Source organism: Epinephelus fuscoguttatus, linkage group LG15 (genome assembly GCF_011397635.1).
Source record: "Epinephelus fuscoguttatus linkage group LG15, E.fuscoguttatus.final_Chr_v1".
In the NCBI taxonomy this organism is placed as follows: Eukaryota; Metazoa; Chordata; class Actinopteri; order Perciformes; family Serranidae; genus Epinephelus; species Epinephelus fuscoguttatus.
This window is the reverse complement of record NC_064766.1, coordinates 42,338,222-42,358,370: the sequence shown is the minus strand read 5'-3', so window position 1 is coordinate 42,358,370 and position 20,149 is coordinate 42,338,222. Positions and strand designations below refer to the sequence as shown.

The 20,149-nt window shown below is 42.9% G+C and overlaps 2 protein-coding genes across 3 annotated transcripts; both read left to right on the top strand.

The window, feature by feature from the left end:
- The first annotated feature begins 2,405 nt into the window (after nucleotides 1-2,405).
- Nucleotides 2,406-12,336, top strand: LOC125902726 (uromodulin-like). 2 transcript variants are annotated; one of them, XM_049599285.1, is made up of 11 exons: nucleotides 2,406-2,490; nucleotides 3,104-3,196; nucleotides 4,140-4,931; nucleotides 5,179-5,265; nucleotides 7,207-7,524; nucleotides 7,861-8,069; nucleotides 8,698-8,849; nucleotides 10,406-10,654; nucleotides 10,934-11,093; nucleotides 11,970-12,048; nucleotides 12,129-12,336. In XM_049599285.1, the coding sequence occupies exons 2-11, from the start codon at nucleotides 3,118-3,120 to the stop codon at nucleotides 12,134-12,136; spliced, it is 2,133 nt and encodes a 710-aa protein (XP_049455242.1). In that variant the 5' UTR covers nucleotides 2,406-2,490; nucleotides 3,104-3,117; the 3' UTR covers nucleotides 12,137-12,336. The 2 variants fall into 2 exon arrangements, with proteins under 2 accessions (XP_049455242.1, XP_049455241.1); XM_049599284.1 differs by having other exon boundaries at nucleotides 10,934-11,179.
- Nucleotides 12,337-12,865: 529 nt separating this feature from the next.
- dnajc5b (DnaJ (Hsp40) homolog, subfamily C, member 5 beta) lies at nucleotides 12,866-20,122 on the top strand. The gene is made up of 5 exons (XM_049599354.1): nucleotides 12,866-12,936; nucleotides 15,900-16,020; nucleotides 16,147-16,360; nucleotides 16,592-16,766; nucleotides 18,878-20,122. Exons 2-5 carry the CDS (start codon nucleotides 15,914-15,916, stop codon nucleotides 18,973-18,975), a joined length of 594 nt encoding a protein of 197 aa, XP_049455311.1. The 5' UTR covers nucleotides 12,866-12,936; nucleotides 15,900-15,913; the 3' UTR covers nucleotides 18,976-20,122.
- Nucleotides 20,123-20,149: the final 27 nt, after the last annotated feature.

Genomic DNA, 20,149 nt, shown 5'->3' with positions numbered 1-20,149 from the left:
TTTGAGACCAGCAAACAACGAAAGCGGTTGTGTTTAAGCAAGACTTCGGCAGAATTTCAAACGGTGATTGTGTCACTAAAACCAGGTGTTTTTTTGCGAGACGGCGGCAGTGTTTCCAACTGCGCCACCAAAAGCAGTTATTTTAAGCCAAAACCAAGTGTTTATTTTTACCTAAACTTGTTGACCACAGCGTTGTTCAAAGTTTCAACTAACAGTCAAACTTTCATTTACTGTGAGTTCAGTGGAAGATTAAATGAACTGGAAGACATGAAGTTAATAATGACACATTTCTTCAATATTTTAAACAAGATGATTTTTTAATTTCATCTTTCACAGTTTCAGAATAACAAAAAATAAAAAGGTCCTGAAGCCAAAGTTTGGCCCTTGCATGGTCAGTGCTCAGTAGCGCCCCCTTCTTCTAAACCCTGTTTGTATCCAGCTCAGAGTCTCTCAGTTCTTTCTTCATGCTCTGCTCTTTGAGCTCTATCCACAGATGTTCAATGATGTTTAGGTCTGGGGACTGTGAGAGGCGTGGCCTAACCTTCAACGGGCAGCACCGACATTACTGCAGACGCCACACCAAACCACTGATCCATGTCACGCTTCATTCTACCCTCACTGTGAACAAGACTCTAAGATACTTGAACTCGTTCTCTTGTTGCAGCAACATTTGCTCATTATGGTCTGTTTGACCTTCATCCGTCCCCAGGACGTGTCTCCATAAAGCATCAGGCTCTGAATGTAGTGGTGAGGACACAGGACAGGTTTTCTTCTGATGACTCTTCCATGAAGCTCATACCTGTCCAGGTGTGTCTGCACAGTACAACAGTGCACCACCACTCTCCCTCTCTCACACAGTTTTCAGCTTGCTTGCTTCAGACCTCCACAGTTCCTGTTAACGTCCAACAGCTCCCTGAAAACACTTTGCTATCTTCCTCTAGTCTTCATCAGAGTGTTCAGAGTGCAGGCAGCTGTTTAGAGGAGCCCATGGCTGCTGAGTGTTGGGACAAGCTGTCAGGAGTCACCTGCTCTGTCCTCACCATCACTGTCAACAAGAGACCCTGGGGACAGCTGTCTCACTGCTCAGCTGTCTCACTGCTCAGCTGTCTCACTGCTCAGCCTTTTGGACGGTGCTCTTTTCATTTTTTTCACTTTGAAATTGTACAAAACAAAATGAACACACTGATGTTGATTAAAATACAAACACTGAGGAAATGTTGCATCTTTACCTTCATGTCATTTGGAGATCAGTTCATCTTCTACTCACAGTAAATGAAAGCTTGACCGGGGGGGCCAAACTTTTTCATGACACTGTTACATATCTGTGGTTTACAGAAACCTACAATTCAAACATTTATACTGATGCTTCCATTAGTCCAAAGAATGTGTGCTCCATAGCCACAGTTTGTCTCTGGACTGCACATGAATGATGTTGAACATCCAGCTGTCTGTTGGCTGAAGCTGCTCACTTCCCCTGAACAGATCATATAGTGACATCTGCCTGTCTGCAGCTTCATCATTAGTTGCTATAAAACTCCATCTTGATGGCTTCACCCCCGCAGTGGAAGTCGGGGGCGAAGATAACTGATGGATCCAAAAAGCAGCTTCAGAACTCAAACAACAATTCAAACAACACTGGCAATCAGCTGTTGCTGATTTTCACTTGCCCCCAAATTTTATTGCAAAAAAATTCAGACATTTCGGGCAGCAACAATCCCAAAAACATCTTGTGAAATTATGGAGGGATTGAAAAAAAGATATGTAATACATGAATTAATAAAAAGAGTTTGTTACCATCAACCAAAGATGACCTTTCATCGGCAGTGTTCCTGCGTACATGACGTCAAACTCGGCAACTTGTGAAACATTTTCTGAGTTGTTGTTTTGACTTGAGGTGGATTGTTTTGATTCTACAGACACCACATGAATGCAACGTTCATTATGACATATAAACTTCAGAGGAGACAAAAACACAGATGTCAGTAACAAATCAAAAACTACCTCATTATAACACTGCCAGACTGTCCTGAAACATCCCACCAGACTTTGACCTCTTCAGTTTTTGATAACCTGTTTTGTTCCAGCGTGTGAGTCAGTGGGATAAAACCTTTGTTCCCAATAAAACCAGCTGCTCTGATCACAGATACCAGCTGCTCATTATGATTTTAGACATTTTAAACAACATGTCCTTTATAAAGATTTCTATAAAATCTCAGCTGTTCAGGAACCTCAAAAGAAAAACTGAAGTTTGTTTGAAGAACTTTCTACAAGACCTGAAATGAAAGCAGAGAAAAGTGAGAGCACTTTTTCTCCACCCTCATTATTATTTGTCTGACGCAGCACTTTTAATTTATAACTTTACAACAACAACAATAATCACCTCTGATTATCGAGCTGCTGTTAAACAGCCCTTTCCCAGAAGCACATTCTCAGTACTGACGGAAGTCTGTCAACCTGAAGAAGAAACGTGCACTCAGAGCTACAGTGAAGGTAAAGTCTGCTCATGAGTGTTTTATTCAGTCAGTAACAAACTTCATGAAGTCGTAATGTTCAGTTTGAGCTGCTGTGTTTTTAATGTTTTTATCCACAGTGAGGACAGACTTTATCGCAGGCTGCTGCATTCATTTAGCTCGGTGTACTTAATAAACTGGACACTGACACATAATACAGTACATCTTGTTGCATTTTATTCTAATGAGAATATTAAGATAACTCAGTTTATACCCAAACATATATTTATGAATCAATAAACTTTACTTTAGCAAAATGTTTGAAGCAAAGAAACAAAATTCTGCCGGGATCCAAGATGATGATGATTTTTTTGGGCAAAACGTCAACAAACAAAATGTGGTGTTCTGTTTTATTTCTGATCATGAAGACATGTGGAATCAATGTTTCAGACTGTTGTAAATTTAAAGCTCTCAGAGAGTGAGGTAATGACTCAGAATATAAATAGAAGTACCTTCAGTTAGCTTTTTAATATACAGTCATGGAAATATTAACGTAGTCACCTGATCAGCAGACCCTAATTGTACTTCCTGTTTCTGTAAAATAAACCAGTGTAAAACATCTTCTACAAAACTAAAAATTCTCTCTGTAACAGACTGGTGATTAAAAATGTTCCAGCGGTTCATCACTCTGCTGTTTCTGCTCCTTATGGCTGCCTGTTCAGCTCAGAGCACAGGTGAATCCACAGGTGAGTCCACAGGTAAAAGGGGATTTATGGTTGTGCATAGACCCTATGCATGCCGCCTTCGCCGTTTTTACTTCTGCAGTGGTGTGTCAGTGTCACTCTGCAGTAGAGACAGTTTCAAACACAACTCAGCTTCACTATAACTCGCAGCATTCACAGACAAACACTTTCGTCTTTATCTGGACACATTTTCCCCACAAATGCAACATGCTAACGTTATTAGCACAAGCGTATGGCATTTTACATTGTATAAATTAGCCTAGCAGCTAGCAGAGATTTCCTCTGCTCATATTTCAGCCAGGATAAATCACACACAGTGTGTGGAGGCTTTATTGTCTTCACAGTTTATTGTTTCTTATCTGTGAAATTAAAGTAAATCAAAGCTTTGTTTCCACTGAGGGAAATGGTTTCAGCTCACAGAGACAGACAGGAGGTCTGCGTCACTGTGACACTGTGGAGTTACATTTCTGGGGAGGTGCACGTCAGGGTACGGTGTAGTCTCGACGTAGAGCCTACGCTGTAGCTAGAAGTATAAATGAACTTTCCACAGTTTGAGTCTACAGGCTATGATATTTTTGTGTTCCTGGGGGGTATTCCAGTATTTTGTGGCTGACGAAAGACTTACCTGTGGACTTACCTGTGGACTCACCTGTGGACTCACCTGTGGACTCAGAGCCACAAAATACTGGAAAACCCCCAGAAACACAAAATATTAACTGAGCTGTGTATCCACAGACAAAGTGTCTACCTGGTATTTTAACTGAATTTATTAACATATAAAGACAACACACATTAATCAACACTTGTCAGTCAGCAGGACAAATATATACTGTCGCTGATTATATCGGATATCTGACGTGAGAGTTATTGCCACAGTGTTATTCACAGTTCAATCTGTTTGCTATATAATATTGATGTTTTGTAATGAACCCTTGCTTGTCCTCAGGGTCTGCGGCCACCAGCTGTGAGGCGTGTCATAGACTGGCTCGATGCCGCTCCTCCCTCCATGACAACAGTGTGGAGACTGTGGGCGTGTTCTGCTGCTGTGAAGATGGTTTGGTGGGAGATGGCTTCACCTGCTACAACAAAACCACCTGCAACGATGACTGCTGCAGCAAAGGGTACCGCTGGTTGCCACTGCAGGGCTGCATGGACATAGATGAGTGTTCGCTGCCCCATCCTCCGTGCAGTCCTGGCCTGATTTGTGAAAACACACCGGGCTCCTTCACCTGCCTGCTGACCCCTGATCTACAACCTCACACCAACACCAAAACCAAACCCCGCTCAGTGACGTTTGCCTGCGGCGGCACACAGTGCCCTTTCGGTCAGGACTGCCTCCAGGTGGATGGCACATCTCGCTGCATTGACCCGTGTCAGCACTACACTCCACTACAAGACGACTGGCGAGCCACAGACTACAGGGTGGACCCGGAGTCCGTGGCCTGCGACAGCCGTACTGATTGGCAGGGCTGGTACCGCCTGTTCATTGGTAACAGTAGTGTTCAGATGCCAGAGAGGTGCATTGAGAGTCACATGTGTGGGACTGACGCTCCGCTGTGGCTGAGGAGTCCCCACCCACTGGATTCTGAGGGCATCGTCCGGGCAGAGGTCTGTGGCAGCTGGGAGGGAGGCTGCTGCCAGTTTCAGTCCAACATCATCCATGTGAAAGCCTGCCCAAGAAACTACTACGTCTACAAGTTTGTGAGCCCCAACTTGTGTCGGCTAGCTTACTGCGCAGGTAAGAGACAAGTATTCATGATATGGAGTCACACTGTAGAGTCAAGGTTGAGCTAAATACCAGGATCCTGATCCTGAAGTCTCAAAGGAACACTCCAACATCTGGTGCAATCCTCTTTATTTCACTGTAAGATGTAGATCAGTGGTTCAGGACCTGAAATGTGTGCTTGAAGGTTATTATGTCTTAAAGGACAGTTCAGAGCTTAGACCATCAGAATCTTTAGTGGACTTTGTTGTTCTGTTCTCAGATGTCAATACCATGGTGTGTAATACCTGCGCTGAAGGTGAGACCTGTGTGAGCAATGACAAGATCAACTGGAGTTGTGGACGTCCAGGTTAGTGACCACTGACATACAACTTGTCTTCAAGGGGGTTCTACGTGTCCAAAAGAGGATCTAGAACTGCCTCTCTGAGACTCATGGTTGGTTACCCCTGACTCAGGTCTTAAAGGTTTTCCATACGTCCTTAAAGAGTTTCTACTTGCACATTCTTTAAGAGGTTGTAGAGGTTACACTGGATCTCTGAAGAGGTTCCACAGGTTGTAGGGTCATTTGGGGAGATCAACTGGTCCTGAAGAGTTTCCACATGTCTTTCACTGGTTTTCATAAGTCCTTAAACAGGTTTTAGTGGTCTCCCAGGATATTACATAAGCCCCTAAAGAGATTCCAGGGCTCCTTCAGAGTCAGGACCCACAGGTCCTTGGAGAGGTTTTTGTGGTCCTTCAACAGGAGTTCTATGGTTCCCTTGAGAGATTCTCGAGTTTCTGACAGATTTCTTGAGATCCTTAAAAAATGTCCTTCAAGGGATTCCACATGTCCTAAAGAGGATCAAGAACTGCATTTCTGAAGCTCATGATCAGCCGTCTTGACCCAGACAGTCTTAAAGGGTTTAAGTCCATAAAGACTTCTTAAAGAGGTCATAGAGGTTACACTGGATCCTTAGAAAGGTTTCTTAGGTCCTTCAACAGGAGTTCCAAGGTTTCCTAAAGAGATTCTAGAGGTTCCAACAGATCCCTTGAGATCCTTTAAAGAATGTCCTTCAAGGCATTTCTAGATGTCAAAGAGGATCAAGAACTGCATTTCTGGGGCCCAGACATTCTTAAAGGGTTTCCATATGTCTTTAATGAGTTCTTAAAGAGGTTGTAGAGGTTACATTGGGTCTTTTAAGAGATTCTATAGATTCTGGGGTCATTTCGGGAGGACAACTGGTCCCAAAGAGTTTCCATATGTCCTCCCACAAGTCTTTAAACAGGTCCTGCAGATCCCTTGAGATAATAATGATAATAATGATAATAATAATAATAATAATAATCCATTTTAATTATAGAGCGCTTCATGGTACTCAAAGACACTTTACATTGGTGAAAAACAATCACAAAATAGACTACAATAAAATACACACAACGTCATTCACACATTTAAAGCCGTTTTGAAAGGATGGGTTTTGGGAAGTGATTTGAACTGGGAGAGGTCGGTGCAGTCCGAATGTGTTTTGGGAGAGTGTTCCAGAGGAAGGGGGCGAGGAAGGCCCTGTCGCCCCAGGTTTCGTGCTTGGTCCTGAGTGGTGGAGTCAGGAGGTTGGCATCAGAGGAGCGGAGGCTGCAGGAAGGAGTGTGGTGGTGGAGCAAGTCGGTGACGTAGGAGGGAGCCTGGTTATGAAGGGCTTTATAAGTGATGAGAAGGACTTTGAATTGGATGCATTGTGGAACAGGGAGCCGATGAAGGTTCTGGAGGACAGGGGTGATGTGATCGTGGGATCAGGAATAGGTCAGCAGATGGGCAGCAGAGCTCTGGATGTACTTCTTTTAAAAATGTCCTTGAAGGGAGTTCCATGGTTCCTGAAGAAATTATAGATTCTTTTCAGGAGTTCCAATACTTTTACTTACTCACTTAGGTTCTAGTGGTGGTCCAGGCTGTTCACATGACTAACACTTCCCCATTGGTCCTTGAAAAAGTTCCAGGGATTTCTGAATTCAGGAGCTATATTTCAGATATTATTGTTTACATTTCATGGACCCTTAAGAGGGTATCTTTTTTTCGTGGGGGATAGATCTTAAGATAGGTTTTAAAGAAAAAACAATACATTAAAACGATTAATCAGTTGTGACAAAAATGGTATTTTAGATTTTCTGTTTTTGCCTGAATGTTTGTGTCACAGTTCTGTTTCATCCAATTTCTACTAATTAAAATAAATTCTGATAAATTCACATTTTGTCTAAATAATTAAATGTATGAAAAGTTATTCCTTGTTCACTGTTTCTCTGTTTTAATGTTTAGCTTCTGAATTTCGGCTGAGGTTGGTCAATGGTAACACACCGTGCTCTGGTAGAGTGGAGGTTCTCCATAACAGCCAGTGGGGAACAGTATGTGATGATTTGTGGGATATAAACGACGCCCAGGTGGTCTGCAGACAGCTGCGATGTGGCCCCGCCCAGTCTGCAACTAGTTCCGCCCACTTTGGACAGGGCCTCGGACAGATCTGGATGGATGACGTTGCCTGTACAGGCAGTGAGTCTTCATTAACAGAGTGTGGCCATCCAGGGTTTGGTACTCATAACTGCAACCATGCTGAAGATGCTGGAGTCATCTGCTCAGGTCAGAACGAAGCTAGAAGATGGACTCTGTGACTGGCTAATGTTAGCATGCTAACACGCTAAGCGAAAGATGGTTAACATGTAGACATTACACCTGCTAAACATTAGCATGTTAGCATTGTGACATTGAGCATATTAGAATTTAGGGTACTGTTTACGTCATGGCCCATCTCTCCCCCATGGACCCCAACTGGCCACTGAAATGTTATGATGAGTCCTTTAAAAGTCACAAATTGTTTTGAAACTTTGTCGATGAAAATGTGCAGGAACCCTGTGAAATGAAAAATGACTCACATACCCACAATGCCTTGTTCCTGCTGTGTTGTGTTTGCATCAGATGAACTCGATGGTTTTCAAGAGCCGGAGCTGGACTGTGGACAGGATCACCTGCGTCTGACGGTCCAGAAAAGGCAGCTGGAGGAACAAGGGCTGAACGGGTCGTCCGCTCACCTGATCGACCCGCGCTGCCACCAGCAGGTCGAAAACCAGGAGACCATGTCGTACCTGGTGGAGCGAAGGAAGGGCATCTGTGGAAACGTGGTGGAGGTGCATTTGGTTTGATGTTCTTTTCCCCGTTAAAGGGTTTTTTGGGGAGTTTTTCCTGATCAGCTGTGAGGGTCCTAAGGACAGAGGGATGTCGTATGCTGTAAAGCCCTGTGAGGCAAATTGTGATTTGTGATATTGGGCTTTATAAATAAAATTGATTGATTGAGTGATTGATTGATTGATTGATGTTCTCCATATCTGTTCAGCTTCATATCTGGATATTTAATACCTTCTGACCACTAGGGGGCAGAGGAACTCCACATTAAACTGACAGGCCTGATGTATCATCATCTTATAGCATGTGCCTAATGTTAGTGAACAGCAGACATGGAGTGACATGATCACCCTGTTGAAGATCAGTGTCATGGAGTTCCTCAGGGCTCTACTGTTGGTCCTTTATATTTTAAATTTGGTTAAAGCTGCATTATTTTGTTTGTCCACTGGGGGGCAGCCTAAGCTTTAAACACAACATCAGACATGTTATCAGGTTATTAAGTAGCTGAAGTTGTTTATTTCCTCATCCAGCAGTGATGATGACATCATGATGACGTTTTATCTTGTTGACAAAACAAAAGTTAAAATCATGTTTTACCAATTTCATCATTTTATCTGTTTTTATTTGTTCCAGACAAATGGCTCCCACATCACGTACACCAACATTTTGTTTTTGTACCCATCTGGTCAGACCCACGCCACGCCCCCGATGAGCATCCCTTTCTCCTGCGTCTTCCCGCTGGATGACATCACCAGCCTAGACGCCCCCCTTCAATACCAGCTGCCGTGAGTTCACCATCAGCGCGTCGCTGAGTTTAAAGTGTGACGATCTTCAGTTAACTGAAGCATCAGTGCTGTTGCTTACCTACAGCAAACAGACACCTGTCAGCCAATCACAGAGCAAGACTTCTCCGACCAGCATAGATCCCTTAAAATCTCATCAATTAACCCTTAATTAGTCCTTTTCCCCTGAAAACACACAAACATCTTAATCTAAACCAGTGTGTTTGTGCTCAGAGATACTTCCCCTTAAAATCACCCTATTAAAAACATAAAGTACTTAATGAACACATTAAGTAGATTCTAAGGGCTTCATGACTTTTTCCTTAGTTTCCACATGTATGTGAAATATTTGAGAAATCTATGAATGATAAGTTTAAGGCATTTTTAAGATTAAGAGTTTTTGGTTTCAATTTTTTTTTTTTTTTTAGCAATGAGATTTTATTCTATTCAGTATTCAGATATTTTAGTTTTAAGGCTGCAGAATTAAGGTTATTTAAAGGGAAATCTCAGTACTAGTACCCCTTAATTTGTATCTTTAAATGACCTAATTTACAATTTAGGAGCAAAATCAGCGTTTCAACCTTAATTTAAGGATGAATGACAGATTACGATAGACCATTTACTAAACATTATGAAATTAATATCAGGTTTTTTGTATACCATTAAATAAAACATTAATGCATTTTGAGGTATAAATAAATGGACATATAGCCTTATTGTTATTTGTGTTACTTTACATTTTTTAACCTCTTAAATCTACTTAAGTCTTAAATATTATTCTGCTGCTGAACATGTTCACCAGATTTGGTGAACATTTAGAACATGTGTTACATAACATAATGCCCTTAAAACTCTACCCTTATGTTTCCAGTCTTAACTTTAGGATTTCCCTTTAAAATGTTTCTCTTCTTTACATTTGTATTTTAATGTTTTTGCACTGTTTATGTTTTTTGCATTTGTTAATAAAATGTGTTATTCATATAAAGTTGCTTTGCCTAACGCTAATAGAATAAGTTAAGGGTTTTTAAATGTTTATCTATTTATTTTTATTTTTTGGCATGAACTAAGGAGTTCTTAAAGGGTGAAACAAACATAGTAAATTCATGTATTCACGGACACCTCAAATTCAGGTTAAGAGGATCAGATTCTGGTGTTCACCCCATATTTAAGGCTAATTTGTGGATAAATAAATGGATTTTAAAATATTAAGGGGTTTGTAATGATTATCTGCACACATACAAAACAAATACATGAAACGCATCCCTTAATTTTCACCTTAATTAAAAAATGTAAGTCCTTTAAAGGTTTAAATTAAGGGCCTTTTGGCTACTTGGTCAGTTCTAAGGGGGTTTCTACTCTTTAAAAATCCCTTAAATCCAACAACCCATTAACTAATAGAATACTGCAATGGCATCATTATTAATGGGTTAAGGGTATTTAAAGATGAAAAATTAAGAGTCCAGTTTGTCTGAAAAGTCTCTGAGTGTTGGGTTTTTCTCAGTTCACCTGTGTGTCGTCTCCTCAGGTGTTTGTCAGTCACGTGTCTCGTCTCTCGGCAGGAGTCGGAGAGTCGGAGTGGTGCGTTCAGGTGCGCCCACCAGAGCAGGGATGACTCTGTACCAGAGACCGGACTACAGCGAGCCGTTCCCCGCTGGCCCGGTCAGGCTGCCGCTGGGCGTCCCCCTGTACGTTGGCGTCTCCGTGGAAAACTACGACAACAACCTCTTCAAGCTTCTCCTGGAAAACTGCTACGTCACAAACTCCCCCAGCGCCGACGATCCTGCCAGATACGTCCTGATCCAGAACAGGTGACGAGTCCTGACCAATAAAATCAGTTTGACTGACGGAGCTGCAGCGATCAGTCGATTGAAGATTGATCGATTCTTCGATCGTCTCAAAATTTATTGGAAACTTTTTTTTTAATGATTTTTGAAGTTTTCTGCAAACTGAATCTCTGTTTGGCCCCTGAATGTCACACACATCCCACAGGAAGACAGATTTTCACAATAAATGTTCAGCTCAGCAGCCGTGTTGACGGCACGTGAAAACAGATTTTCAGCTGTGGTCTGATTGGTTGTCTCCTGCAGGTGTCCAGTGGACCGCCGTCACGTGAGGGTGGAGGAAAGCGGTGTGTCACAGCGCGCTCGTTTCTCGGTGCTGTTCTTTCTGTTCCACGGCACTTATGAGGACGTTTACCTGCACTGCAGGATCAGCCTGTGTGATGGGGACAGCGCCCCCTGCAGCCCTGTGAGTGTACTGCAGCTGCTCCACACTCAGGAACACCTGGGTCTGGTTCCACAGGTTCTACAGCGGGTGTCGTGGTTCCTCGACAGGTTTCAGGAGTTCCCTCACTTCTTTAGATAAGTTCTAAGGATTCAGAGGATTCTAAGAGTCCTTAATGAGTTCCCACAGGTTCTGTAAGAGAGTAGCATGGGTTCTTCTTACTCTAGACAGGTTCTAGAGGTTCTTAAGGTGTTCTCATAGGTCCAGGTCAAAGTTATAGATGTCAGGAGTCCATGAGTCCTTAAAGTGTTCTAGAGGTCTATAAGGTTCCAGAAGTTCTTAAGCAGGTTGCATGGGTTTTATTCAGGTTCTAAGGGTTTTAGAAATTCTTAAGGGGGGCCTATAAAGGCCTATAAAATGATTCTACAGGGTCTTAAGGGGTACTATGGGTTATTAAAGAGGTTCTAGATGTTCTTAAGTGGTGTCATGATTCTTGAAGAGGTTCCTTAGTTTTTTAATTAGGTTCTAGACATCCTTAAGAGGATTTTATGAGTTCTAATGGTTCTTCAGAGTTCCTGCAGGTTCTGTAAGAGAGTAGCATGGGTTCTTACTGTATACAGGTTCTAGAGGTTCTTAAGGGATTCTCATAGGTCCGGGTCAGAGGTCAAGGCTATAGATGTCAGGAGGAGGTTCACGAGCCCTGCTCTAGAACTTCTTGAAGGGAACCCACAGGTCCTTAAAAAAGGTTCTAGCAGTTCATAAGTGGGTACCGGGGTTCTTAAAGATGTTCTGGGGTTCCTAATGAGGTCAGAGGGGTACTTCAGGGATTCCCAGAAGTCCAGGGGTCTTTAATCTATTTTTCTGTGTTTAATAAATGTTCTTTTGATTTCTTCTCTGTAGAACTGTTCTGGACGACGGGCTCGGTCCGCCGCTGTGGCCTCACCCAGTCAGTTTCCTGTGACTGTTGGACCAATCAGCTGTGAGTATTTCCTTTAATGATGTCACAGAATAAAACAAACACTCAGTTCCGCCATGTTCTGATCCTGGTGTTGTGTTCAGGGTCATAAACTGATCTGGGGACGGATCATAGGACGTTCCTGCTGGGGATCCAACTTCCTGCTTCTGACTCAATCTTCAATATTTCTCATCACCACAGGACAGTCTGTGTTTTCTAATGAAGCTTATTGAACGTCACATGATCTCAATCATCTTCTCACAGTGAAAGAAAAAAAACTGAATATCTGATTTTCTGTGATTAAATAAAAATAAAGACGAACACGTTCTGCTGATCTGATGTTTTTATTCTTTAGTAACAGAAGAACATGTTTCTGATCAGTGTCCTCATGGAAAGACACAGATATTAATATTTATTAATGTTACTGAACACAAACACAACTTTTACTTCATCAGTGAAACTTCTCAGTTCTCTTCTCAGAGTGTGACACTCTGAAGTCCTGCAGAACCTGAAGGCAACACACACAATAATAACCCAGTAACTTTATATCTGTAGTATTATCACTGTTACTGCTGCTTCTCATGACTGGACGCTGTCTGTCTGTCTGTCTGTCTGTCTGTCTGCACCCTCTCCTTGACTCACCTGGTTGTCATGGCGACCTTCCCTCCTCCCTGTCACAATGCATCCATTGGAGCGTCTCAGTGAAACCTGAGCAGGCGTGGCGGCTCGTGGTCACCTGAGCCGAGCAGCTGCTGAATGTTTGATGGAGGCGTCAGAGATCCTCTCGGCCACAGGCGGACCACAAACACCTGAACAGGTAGAAGACAGGCAGAGGACAGGCAGAGGACAGGCAGAGGACAGGCAGAGGACAGGCAGAGGCTTGGTCGAGACGCTCTAAGGCTCCAGCAGCAGGTACCAGCTCCATCACTCTGCTCTTTAACTCTCAGCTTCAGCCTTTCTTTTTCTTTACAGGTAGAATCAGTGTGACATCACCAGGTGTATCATGTGTTACTTGTCTAAAGAGACAGCAAAGTTTTGAAGGTAACATATCGTGTTAATATTCTTCATGCGGTTTTTACAGGATGACTCTGTCAGATGGGAATCCTCTGACACGTTTGTCAGTTGTGTGATTTGAATAGAGTGGACAGAGTTTCAGTGACTGAGCTCAGATCAGCTGTTTGGTTCTTGTGTCTCTTTTTCTGAAGTGGCTGTAAAGATGTGGATCATCAGCCTTTTGCTTTTCAATCTACAGTATACATATATACATATATATACAGTATAAGAGTATATGTATGACGTGTACTTGTAATATAATGTGCAATTATGGAAATTAAACATCAGTATCGATGGTGGTGCAGAGCGTCTGTTCTGATGTGCTGTTGTGTTATTCAGACATGTATCACTAATATCAAGATCAATAATATGATGTCATTTCTGCATGGTCACTGTCAGAGGTGGAGCATCAGATACTGGGGCCCTGTGCTGTAACACTCACTGTGGGCCCCCACCCTCCCTCACTTCATGTCTCTCACACACCGTTTGAATTTTGTCAGTTTGAATCGGCGTCGGAGCGCGTCGGTGAGTGACCTCCCTGTGACTGTCAGCTGGAGACTTTGTGGTGTGTGCAGGTGCAACTTTTTGGCTGAGACTCATGAGGCGACTCAACAGTCGGCTTTTGTCGCTGCTAGGTATCTGAGGCTCGGTGTGTCTGGTCCATCACTTATAATCAAAAAGTCTCTGTGACTCCCTGTGAAGCTCTGGCGACCCCTAATGGGGGCCAGGACCCACAGGTTGGGAATCAGTGCTGACTTGTCTTCTTAAAGCAGACAAACACTTGTAGTTTTGCATGATACAGGTGGAGTCTTTGAGCTAAAGCTCCAGTGAGGACACTTGAGTGGTCAGGAGCTGAATGATTGGTGAGTTGATCCGAGGTGCCCTGATAGCAGGAATTAGCGAGCAGCTAGTAGCAAGAGGGAAACACAAACCTGACAGACACTGTAAAGATGAGCAACTGGGGAGACAAGGAATTGCGCGCCCTCCTTGTCCTCGCAAATGAAGAGGCCATTAACCATCAGATGACGGGGACGGTGAAGGACGGGCCGACTTATGAGAGAATCGCCGAAGGACTGACCAGCCGTGGCTTCCCTCCCACGTCACTGTTTACGTCACATGCTGAGCTACACGTTTTGTTTTTATACTGCCAATGCTGAAAGAAGACTGATTGGGCTTTCCTGTAAATTTGCACAACTCCTGTTTAAAAAGGGTCAGTGTTTGGTTTGTCTGCTCTGGGCTACTGTAGAAACATGGCGGTGCAACATGGTGATCTCTGTAGAAGAGGACCTGCTTCCTATATAGATATGAAGGTCTCATGCTGAGGTAACGAGAACACAACTCTCATGCAATCAGCAAAGACTCACTCACGCTGCGCCGCTGTTTCTCACGCCGTCAGAAACAAGACTGACTGACATTCTGCTGCAAACCTCAGCTGTCCAATGGGACAACGTCCAGGTCGACGCAGGTGGTGTTATAACAGTGTTATTACAGTGGGTTATAATTTGGTTTGATGTTTGTGTAACGCAGGATTCTGGACAAACGTGTGTTGTGTGTGTGGGTCAGTGTCCGGTGAGGTGGACCAATGAGAACCTTTGATGAGATGATGCTGGGTCTAATATGCTGAATGATTCTGAGCACGTCAGAGGTGTTGTGGGCACGTCCAACTGGAAGGAGGCCGAAACACACTGGAGTGATGATACATCTCATCTGGTCTGGGAATGCCGCGGGGTCCTCCAGGAGGAGCTGGAAAGTGTCACTGAGGAGTGAGATGACTGGGAAGCTTTGTTGGGCCTGCTGGCTCTGTGACCTGGCCTCAGATACGAGGAGGAAACCGGATGGATGGATTCTGAGCATGTCAACTAATTGTTCCAAACATCAGTGGAACCGCTTTAATGTTCGTCCTTGTCCTGCTATGTTTCCCGCTGACACTGCCGGGCGAGTTAGACTATAACAGCAACAGGCTGCGTATCATGCCAGTGTTAAAGTACGTCTCTCTTTGTTGGTCTTAGACACCGCGAGTCACCGCTCAGGCGCTTGACTTTGACAACTTCAGAGTGTAAAGTTAAAGACTGGTTATTCTGCAGGAGCTGTGATGACGAAGCTCTGATATAGTTCTGCTCTTGAAGGTGGACTCCAATCAATCAATCAATCAATCAATCAATCAATCAATCAATCAATCAATCAATCAGCATGTTCACTGTTTTCAGGTGAAGGTTCTGCAGGTGAAGTGTTCCTATAACAGGACCAGAAGAGTTCTTATTTTAAACAGTCACACTGTGCCATGACTTTTACATCATTCAGTGTTTTTTTGGCTCAGATTATATTTGAATAATTATCCTAAATATGTAATAGCTTATTACATTACACACACACACACACACACACACACACCTGTTGCTCTGTGTTGCACTCATGGTTTTCTTACATTTAAATCATTATTAAATCATTATGAGTTCCTACAGAGACCGCCCAACACTGTGGAAACTCTTACGTGCTGTAAAACATATGAGAACTGATTTATATTTTATTATTGTTTATTATTATGAAGACAAAATGAACTGATCAATAAATCTCAGAATGAATCTGTGTCTTAGACACCAGATGGATTTACTGGCGCTCACAGTGACTGACATGATGATGATTTATTTGACGTAATGACGCACCTTTATATTCGCTATAGTAACAAACTGCTGCTGTGTTCATGGAGCGTGTTGCTCAGTCCTGTGTTCAGTGTTGATAAAGAATTATTGATCAATCATCTGAAGAATTAAATGTGCATAACTATGGTTTGTTCCTGACTGACGTGTGTCCACCTGCGACAGGTGATGCGTTCAGGATGTCTGACGGGAGGCAGCGAACTTTGTCCACCTCTGGAGAGTCTCTGTATCAGGTCCTGGGTCTGGAGAAAGGCTGTTGCCATGACGACATCAAGAAGTCCTACAGGTAAGACGACTGCAGCCCCGCCCACTGACATGCACCAGGTGATCGATCAGCCGATCACTGATGGATCACATGTTTGATGTAGAATGGATTTATAAAGTGTTAACATGAGCGTGTGTGTGATGTCAGGAAGCTGGCGCTGCGCTACCACCCTGATAAGAACCCCGACAACCCGGAGGCGGCGGAGAAGTTCAAGGAGCTGAACAATGCTCACGCTGTCCTGTCCGACCTCACCAAGAGGAACATCTACGACTCGTACGGATCTCTGGGGCTCTACGTCGCCCAGCAGTTCGGAGAGGACAACGTCAACACCTACTTCATGCTGTCCACCTGGTGGGCCAAGGTGGGCGGGGCTTACACTGCCTCTGTGTATGTGTGAGTGACCAAACAGGAAACATGTAGCTGCTGTTCCACCTGCTTCTGTAGGTCCATCAGGTCTCAGTCTTTGTGTCTCACGTCAAAAATGTCACCTCAGTGAGACAGCTGCCAACCTGTAGACCGACACACATCAAAGCTGTGTGTTTTTTCAGCGTCGCATCACCGTGTCTGTTTGTGTCATATGTTTCTCTCCCAGGGTCTGTTCCTGGTCTGCGGCGTCCTGACGGGCTGTTACTGCTGCTGCTGTCTCTGCTGCTGCTGTAACTGTTGTTGTGGGAAACTGAGGCCGACGCCCACAGGTGAGGGGGCGGGGCCAGAATACGTCTCCCCCGACGACCTGGAGGAGGAGATACGCAACGACCCCGACAACGGTGAGACAACAGGAAACTTGGGGGTTTTATTTTGACAGTCACACACATCAGTGTTTAACGTCTCTTTAAACTGAGCATCATCTTCATCATCATCATCATCACAAACAGCTTCAGAGAGTTAAGTCAGTCAGGTGATTTGTTATCGAACATTTATTCATTAATTTCTGAGGCAGTATCGACCTGATGTCACCTGCTGACCTTAAAACATACTGATCAGTGATGATGTCATTAAGGTGAGACGCTGCAGGTGAATAGGGTAACATTTTATCATCATCATGAAACTTCCCCAGCTGATTACTTACAATGCTATGAGACAAAAATTTATTACAAGTTTTTAAAATTTTAATGTTTAATTACGCAAATTATGCATTGTGTCATTAAATATGTGCTAATCTGCATAGATTTTATGAAGATAAATCTGAACATCTAATAAAGCAGGTGCAAAATTCTTTTTTCATTTTGTTTACATATATCATGAAAAAAAAAATACAGAGGGATTTAAGGATATCTGCTTTTATTACCCAGAAAATCAAAATATACTGTCTGTTAAAACGTAAGTGAACGGGCAACCTTCAAGTGCAAAGTCAGTCCACTGAACAAGCTTTTTTTCCACAAAGACCGCCTCATATCGTTAGGATAAATGTCAGAGAACATATAGAAAACAACATGTAAACGTGTTGTCTTACCTTACTGGTGTGCTGCCATGTTTGTTTACCATCTAGCTCTGCTTTCCAAAGCGCGGCCGAAATATATCTGGCGAGCTCTAGATAAAGCCCAGCTGGATACTACTCCAGGTGGAGGTGTCTCGTCCTCGGTCACATCCACACCTTGAAAATAAGGCTGCAACCGGTCCCATTCCTTGCAACAGAGGCATTCCTCTTCTGTGGGCACTGGGGCACAGCATTCACAGGTACACCACCAATCTCCAGAGCTACGCAGCCTTGCAGCAGCCATTCCTCCTCTCTCGTCCTCTACCTGTTGCACCTCTCTCTCTCTCCTCCTCCTCCGTTCTTCAATTTCACGAAGCTCTTCGTCAGTGTATTCTGGCTCAAATAAATAAGGGCGGCCATCAAACTCTGCAAAATCAAATTCCTCCTCCATAAAGTGGAAGTCTGGCAAAAAGTCAGCCATTATTCTATAAATCTTTCATAAAATGAATGAATAAACTTTTCAGGCTACTGTCCGGTTCTGCCTTCCAGCTGTTGCTGCTTGTTCAGGCACGCTATGAGATCACTGCTTGTTCTCGCCAGATATATTTCGGCCGCGCTTTGGAAAGCAGAGCTAGATGGTAAACAAACATGGCAGCACACCGGTAAGGTAAGACAACATGTTTACATGTGGTTTTCTATATGTTCTCTGACATTTATCCTAACGATATGAGGCGGTCTTTGTGGAAAAAAAGCTTGTTTAGTGGACTAACTTTGCACTTGAAGGTTGCCTGTTCACTTACGTTTTAACAGGTCTGACGCTACTATGCGCCCCGGCTGTATCTAGGCTAACGCTAACATGCTAACTATTATTTCTATGTCACTAGTCACTTGAAACAAATTTAGAACGATAGGAGACAGGTTGAAATAAACCGAAATTTCCTTTTAAAGTAATTATCTGCAGTCATCTGCTGTTTAAGGGATTTCAAATTATTTTAAGCATGAAAGACGTCCCTTAATTTATACCTTAGAGCCTTTCATTGTTAGATTAACATAAAAGTTTGTTTGTTAGTTAATACATGCAGATAAACCATTAAAAACCATCCCCGTTAATTAATCCATGAAAGAAACCTCTTAATTTATGCTTTCAGGGAGAAAAGGTACCTGTGAACTCACCTGGGCAATAACCGCTGTGGTTCATCTTATACACTTGTTCCTATAACATAAAAATTAAATAAATGATTCATCAATTTTTGTAGAATTAAAGGTGTTTTTTTTACTCTTAAAAACCCTTAATATAGTGCAGTCTGTGAACGTTTCCATTAATTTCTCCTTAATCTGGTTTCATATCTGAACACTGACTCAGAGTTAAATTAAAACCTGATGACTTAACAGCTGAACATCAACAACACACACTCCTGTATTTTTAAGTGTGACGTTTGTTTCCTGTTTGTTTCTCTGCAGACGTTGAAACTCCGATTGTTCAGCAGCCAACGAACGCCAGCGAGAAAACTCAGCTCATCAGTGACGGACACCGCAGATATGGAGACACCTACACATGAACCAGGAAACAGGAAACGCATCACTGCAGGTGCATGATGTCACTACATCAAAACGTCCCCTCGCTCTGTGTAACAGCTGTTAGTCAATACAAACTGAATGAGATGGATTTCATGTCAACAGAGAAACACAATGAAGACAACAGTATGTGGACACTAAGGTCCATATACTGTTGTCCTGCTGTGACTCAGACGATAAACAGAACGGCACTTTGATATTTCCTCTCATCATATCGTCTTCATGGTTATTAACCTTTATGTTGTGTGTGCGTCATTAAAATAATCACATGTCCCACTGTTGTTGATGTAAGTTGCAGTGCAGCGAGGCTTTTATTAAACTGACGCTCTGATAGGTTGTTTGATGGTTTGAGTGCTGACGGAGGGGCGGAGCTTCAAACAGCAGACTGATTCCGTCTTTAATATTTTACAAACTATAATCACGATAACGTTCAACAGTGTTGTTGATGTAAATAAAGTTTTGGTTTGGATGATGGAACAAGTGACACCTGTAGTGATGTCATGGATGATGTCACCTCTAATACACATTTATGAAACAACCTTTAACATAACCTTCATTCACATGAAAAATATCTTTGGAAAAATAATCTCTAATATCCGTTTTATATTCCTGTGAAAACACTGACACATTTCTCCTTCAAACAGCTGATTTATTCACGTTTACCACCAAATGCTACAATTTACGAGATTACACTGAACACATCATGAGAACATTATAATTTACCTTCACCCAGTACTCATTTTTACTGACCAGAGCCTGAATGCTTCCCAATGTAAATCAATGGAACCTCTGTCAGCTGTTGGTTGTGTTCACCAGCTGTTAAGAGGTAATGATAATTAGCTGCTAACTGCTAACTGCTTAGATTGACTGCTAACAGCAAGTTGCTAACTGCAGACAGCTAGCTGCTAACAGCTAACTGCTAACCAATAACAACTACCAGCTCTAAGCTAACTGCTAACAGCTAAAAGCTAACCACTAACAGCTAACTGCTAACATATAACAACTAGCTGCTAACTGCTAACAAATAACTGCTAACCACTATCAGCTAACAGCTAACTGCTCGTAGCTAAAAGCGAACTACTAACAGCTACAAGTGAACAGCTAACTGTTAGCTGCCAACAGCTAACCACTAACGGCTAACAGCCAGCTGCTAACTGC

Bases quoted from the DNA above. Each gene is read 5' to 3' on its own strand.
- LOC125902726 (XM_049599284.1), top strand. From the start codon at position 3,118: ATGTTCCAGCGGTTCATCACTCTGCTGTTTCTGCTCCTTATGGCTGCC. The intron at 5,266-7,206 runs GTTAGTGACCAC...TTTAATGTTTAG, and splicing joins CTGGAGTTGTGGACGTCCAG to CTTCTGAATTTCGGCTGAGG. The intron at 7,525-7,860 runs GTCAGAACGAAG...TGTTTGCATCAG, and splicing joins TGCTGGAGTCATCTGCTCAG to ATGAACTCGATGGTTTTCAA.
- dnajc5b (XM_049599354.1), top strand. From the start codon at position 15,914: ATGTCTGACGGGAGGCAGCGAACTTTGTCCACCTCTGGAGAGTCTCTG. The intron at 16,361-16,591 runs GTGGGCGGGGCT...TTTCTCTCCCAG, and splicing joins TGTCCACCTGGTGGGCCAAG to GGTCTGTTCCTGGTCTGCGG. The intron at 16,767-18,877 runs GTGAGACAACAG...GTTTCTCTGCAG, and splicing joins ACGCAACGACCCCGACAACG to ACGTTGAAACTCCGATTGTT.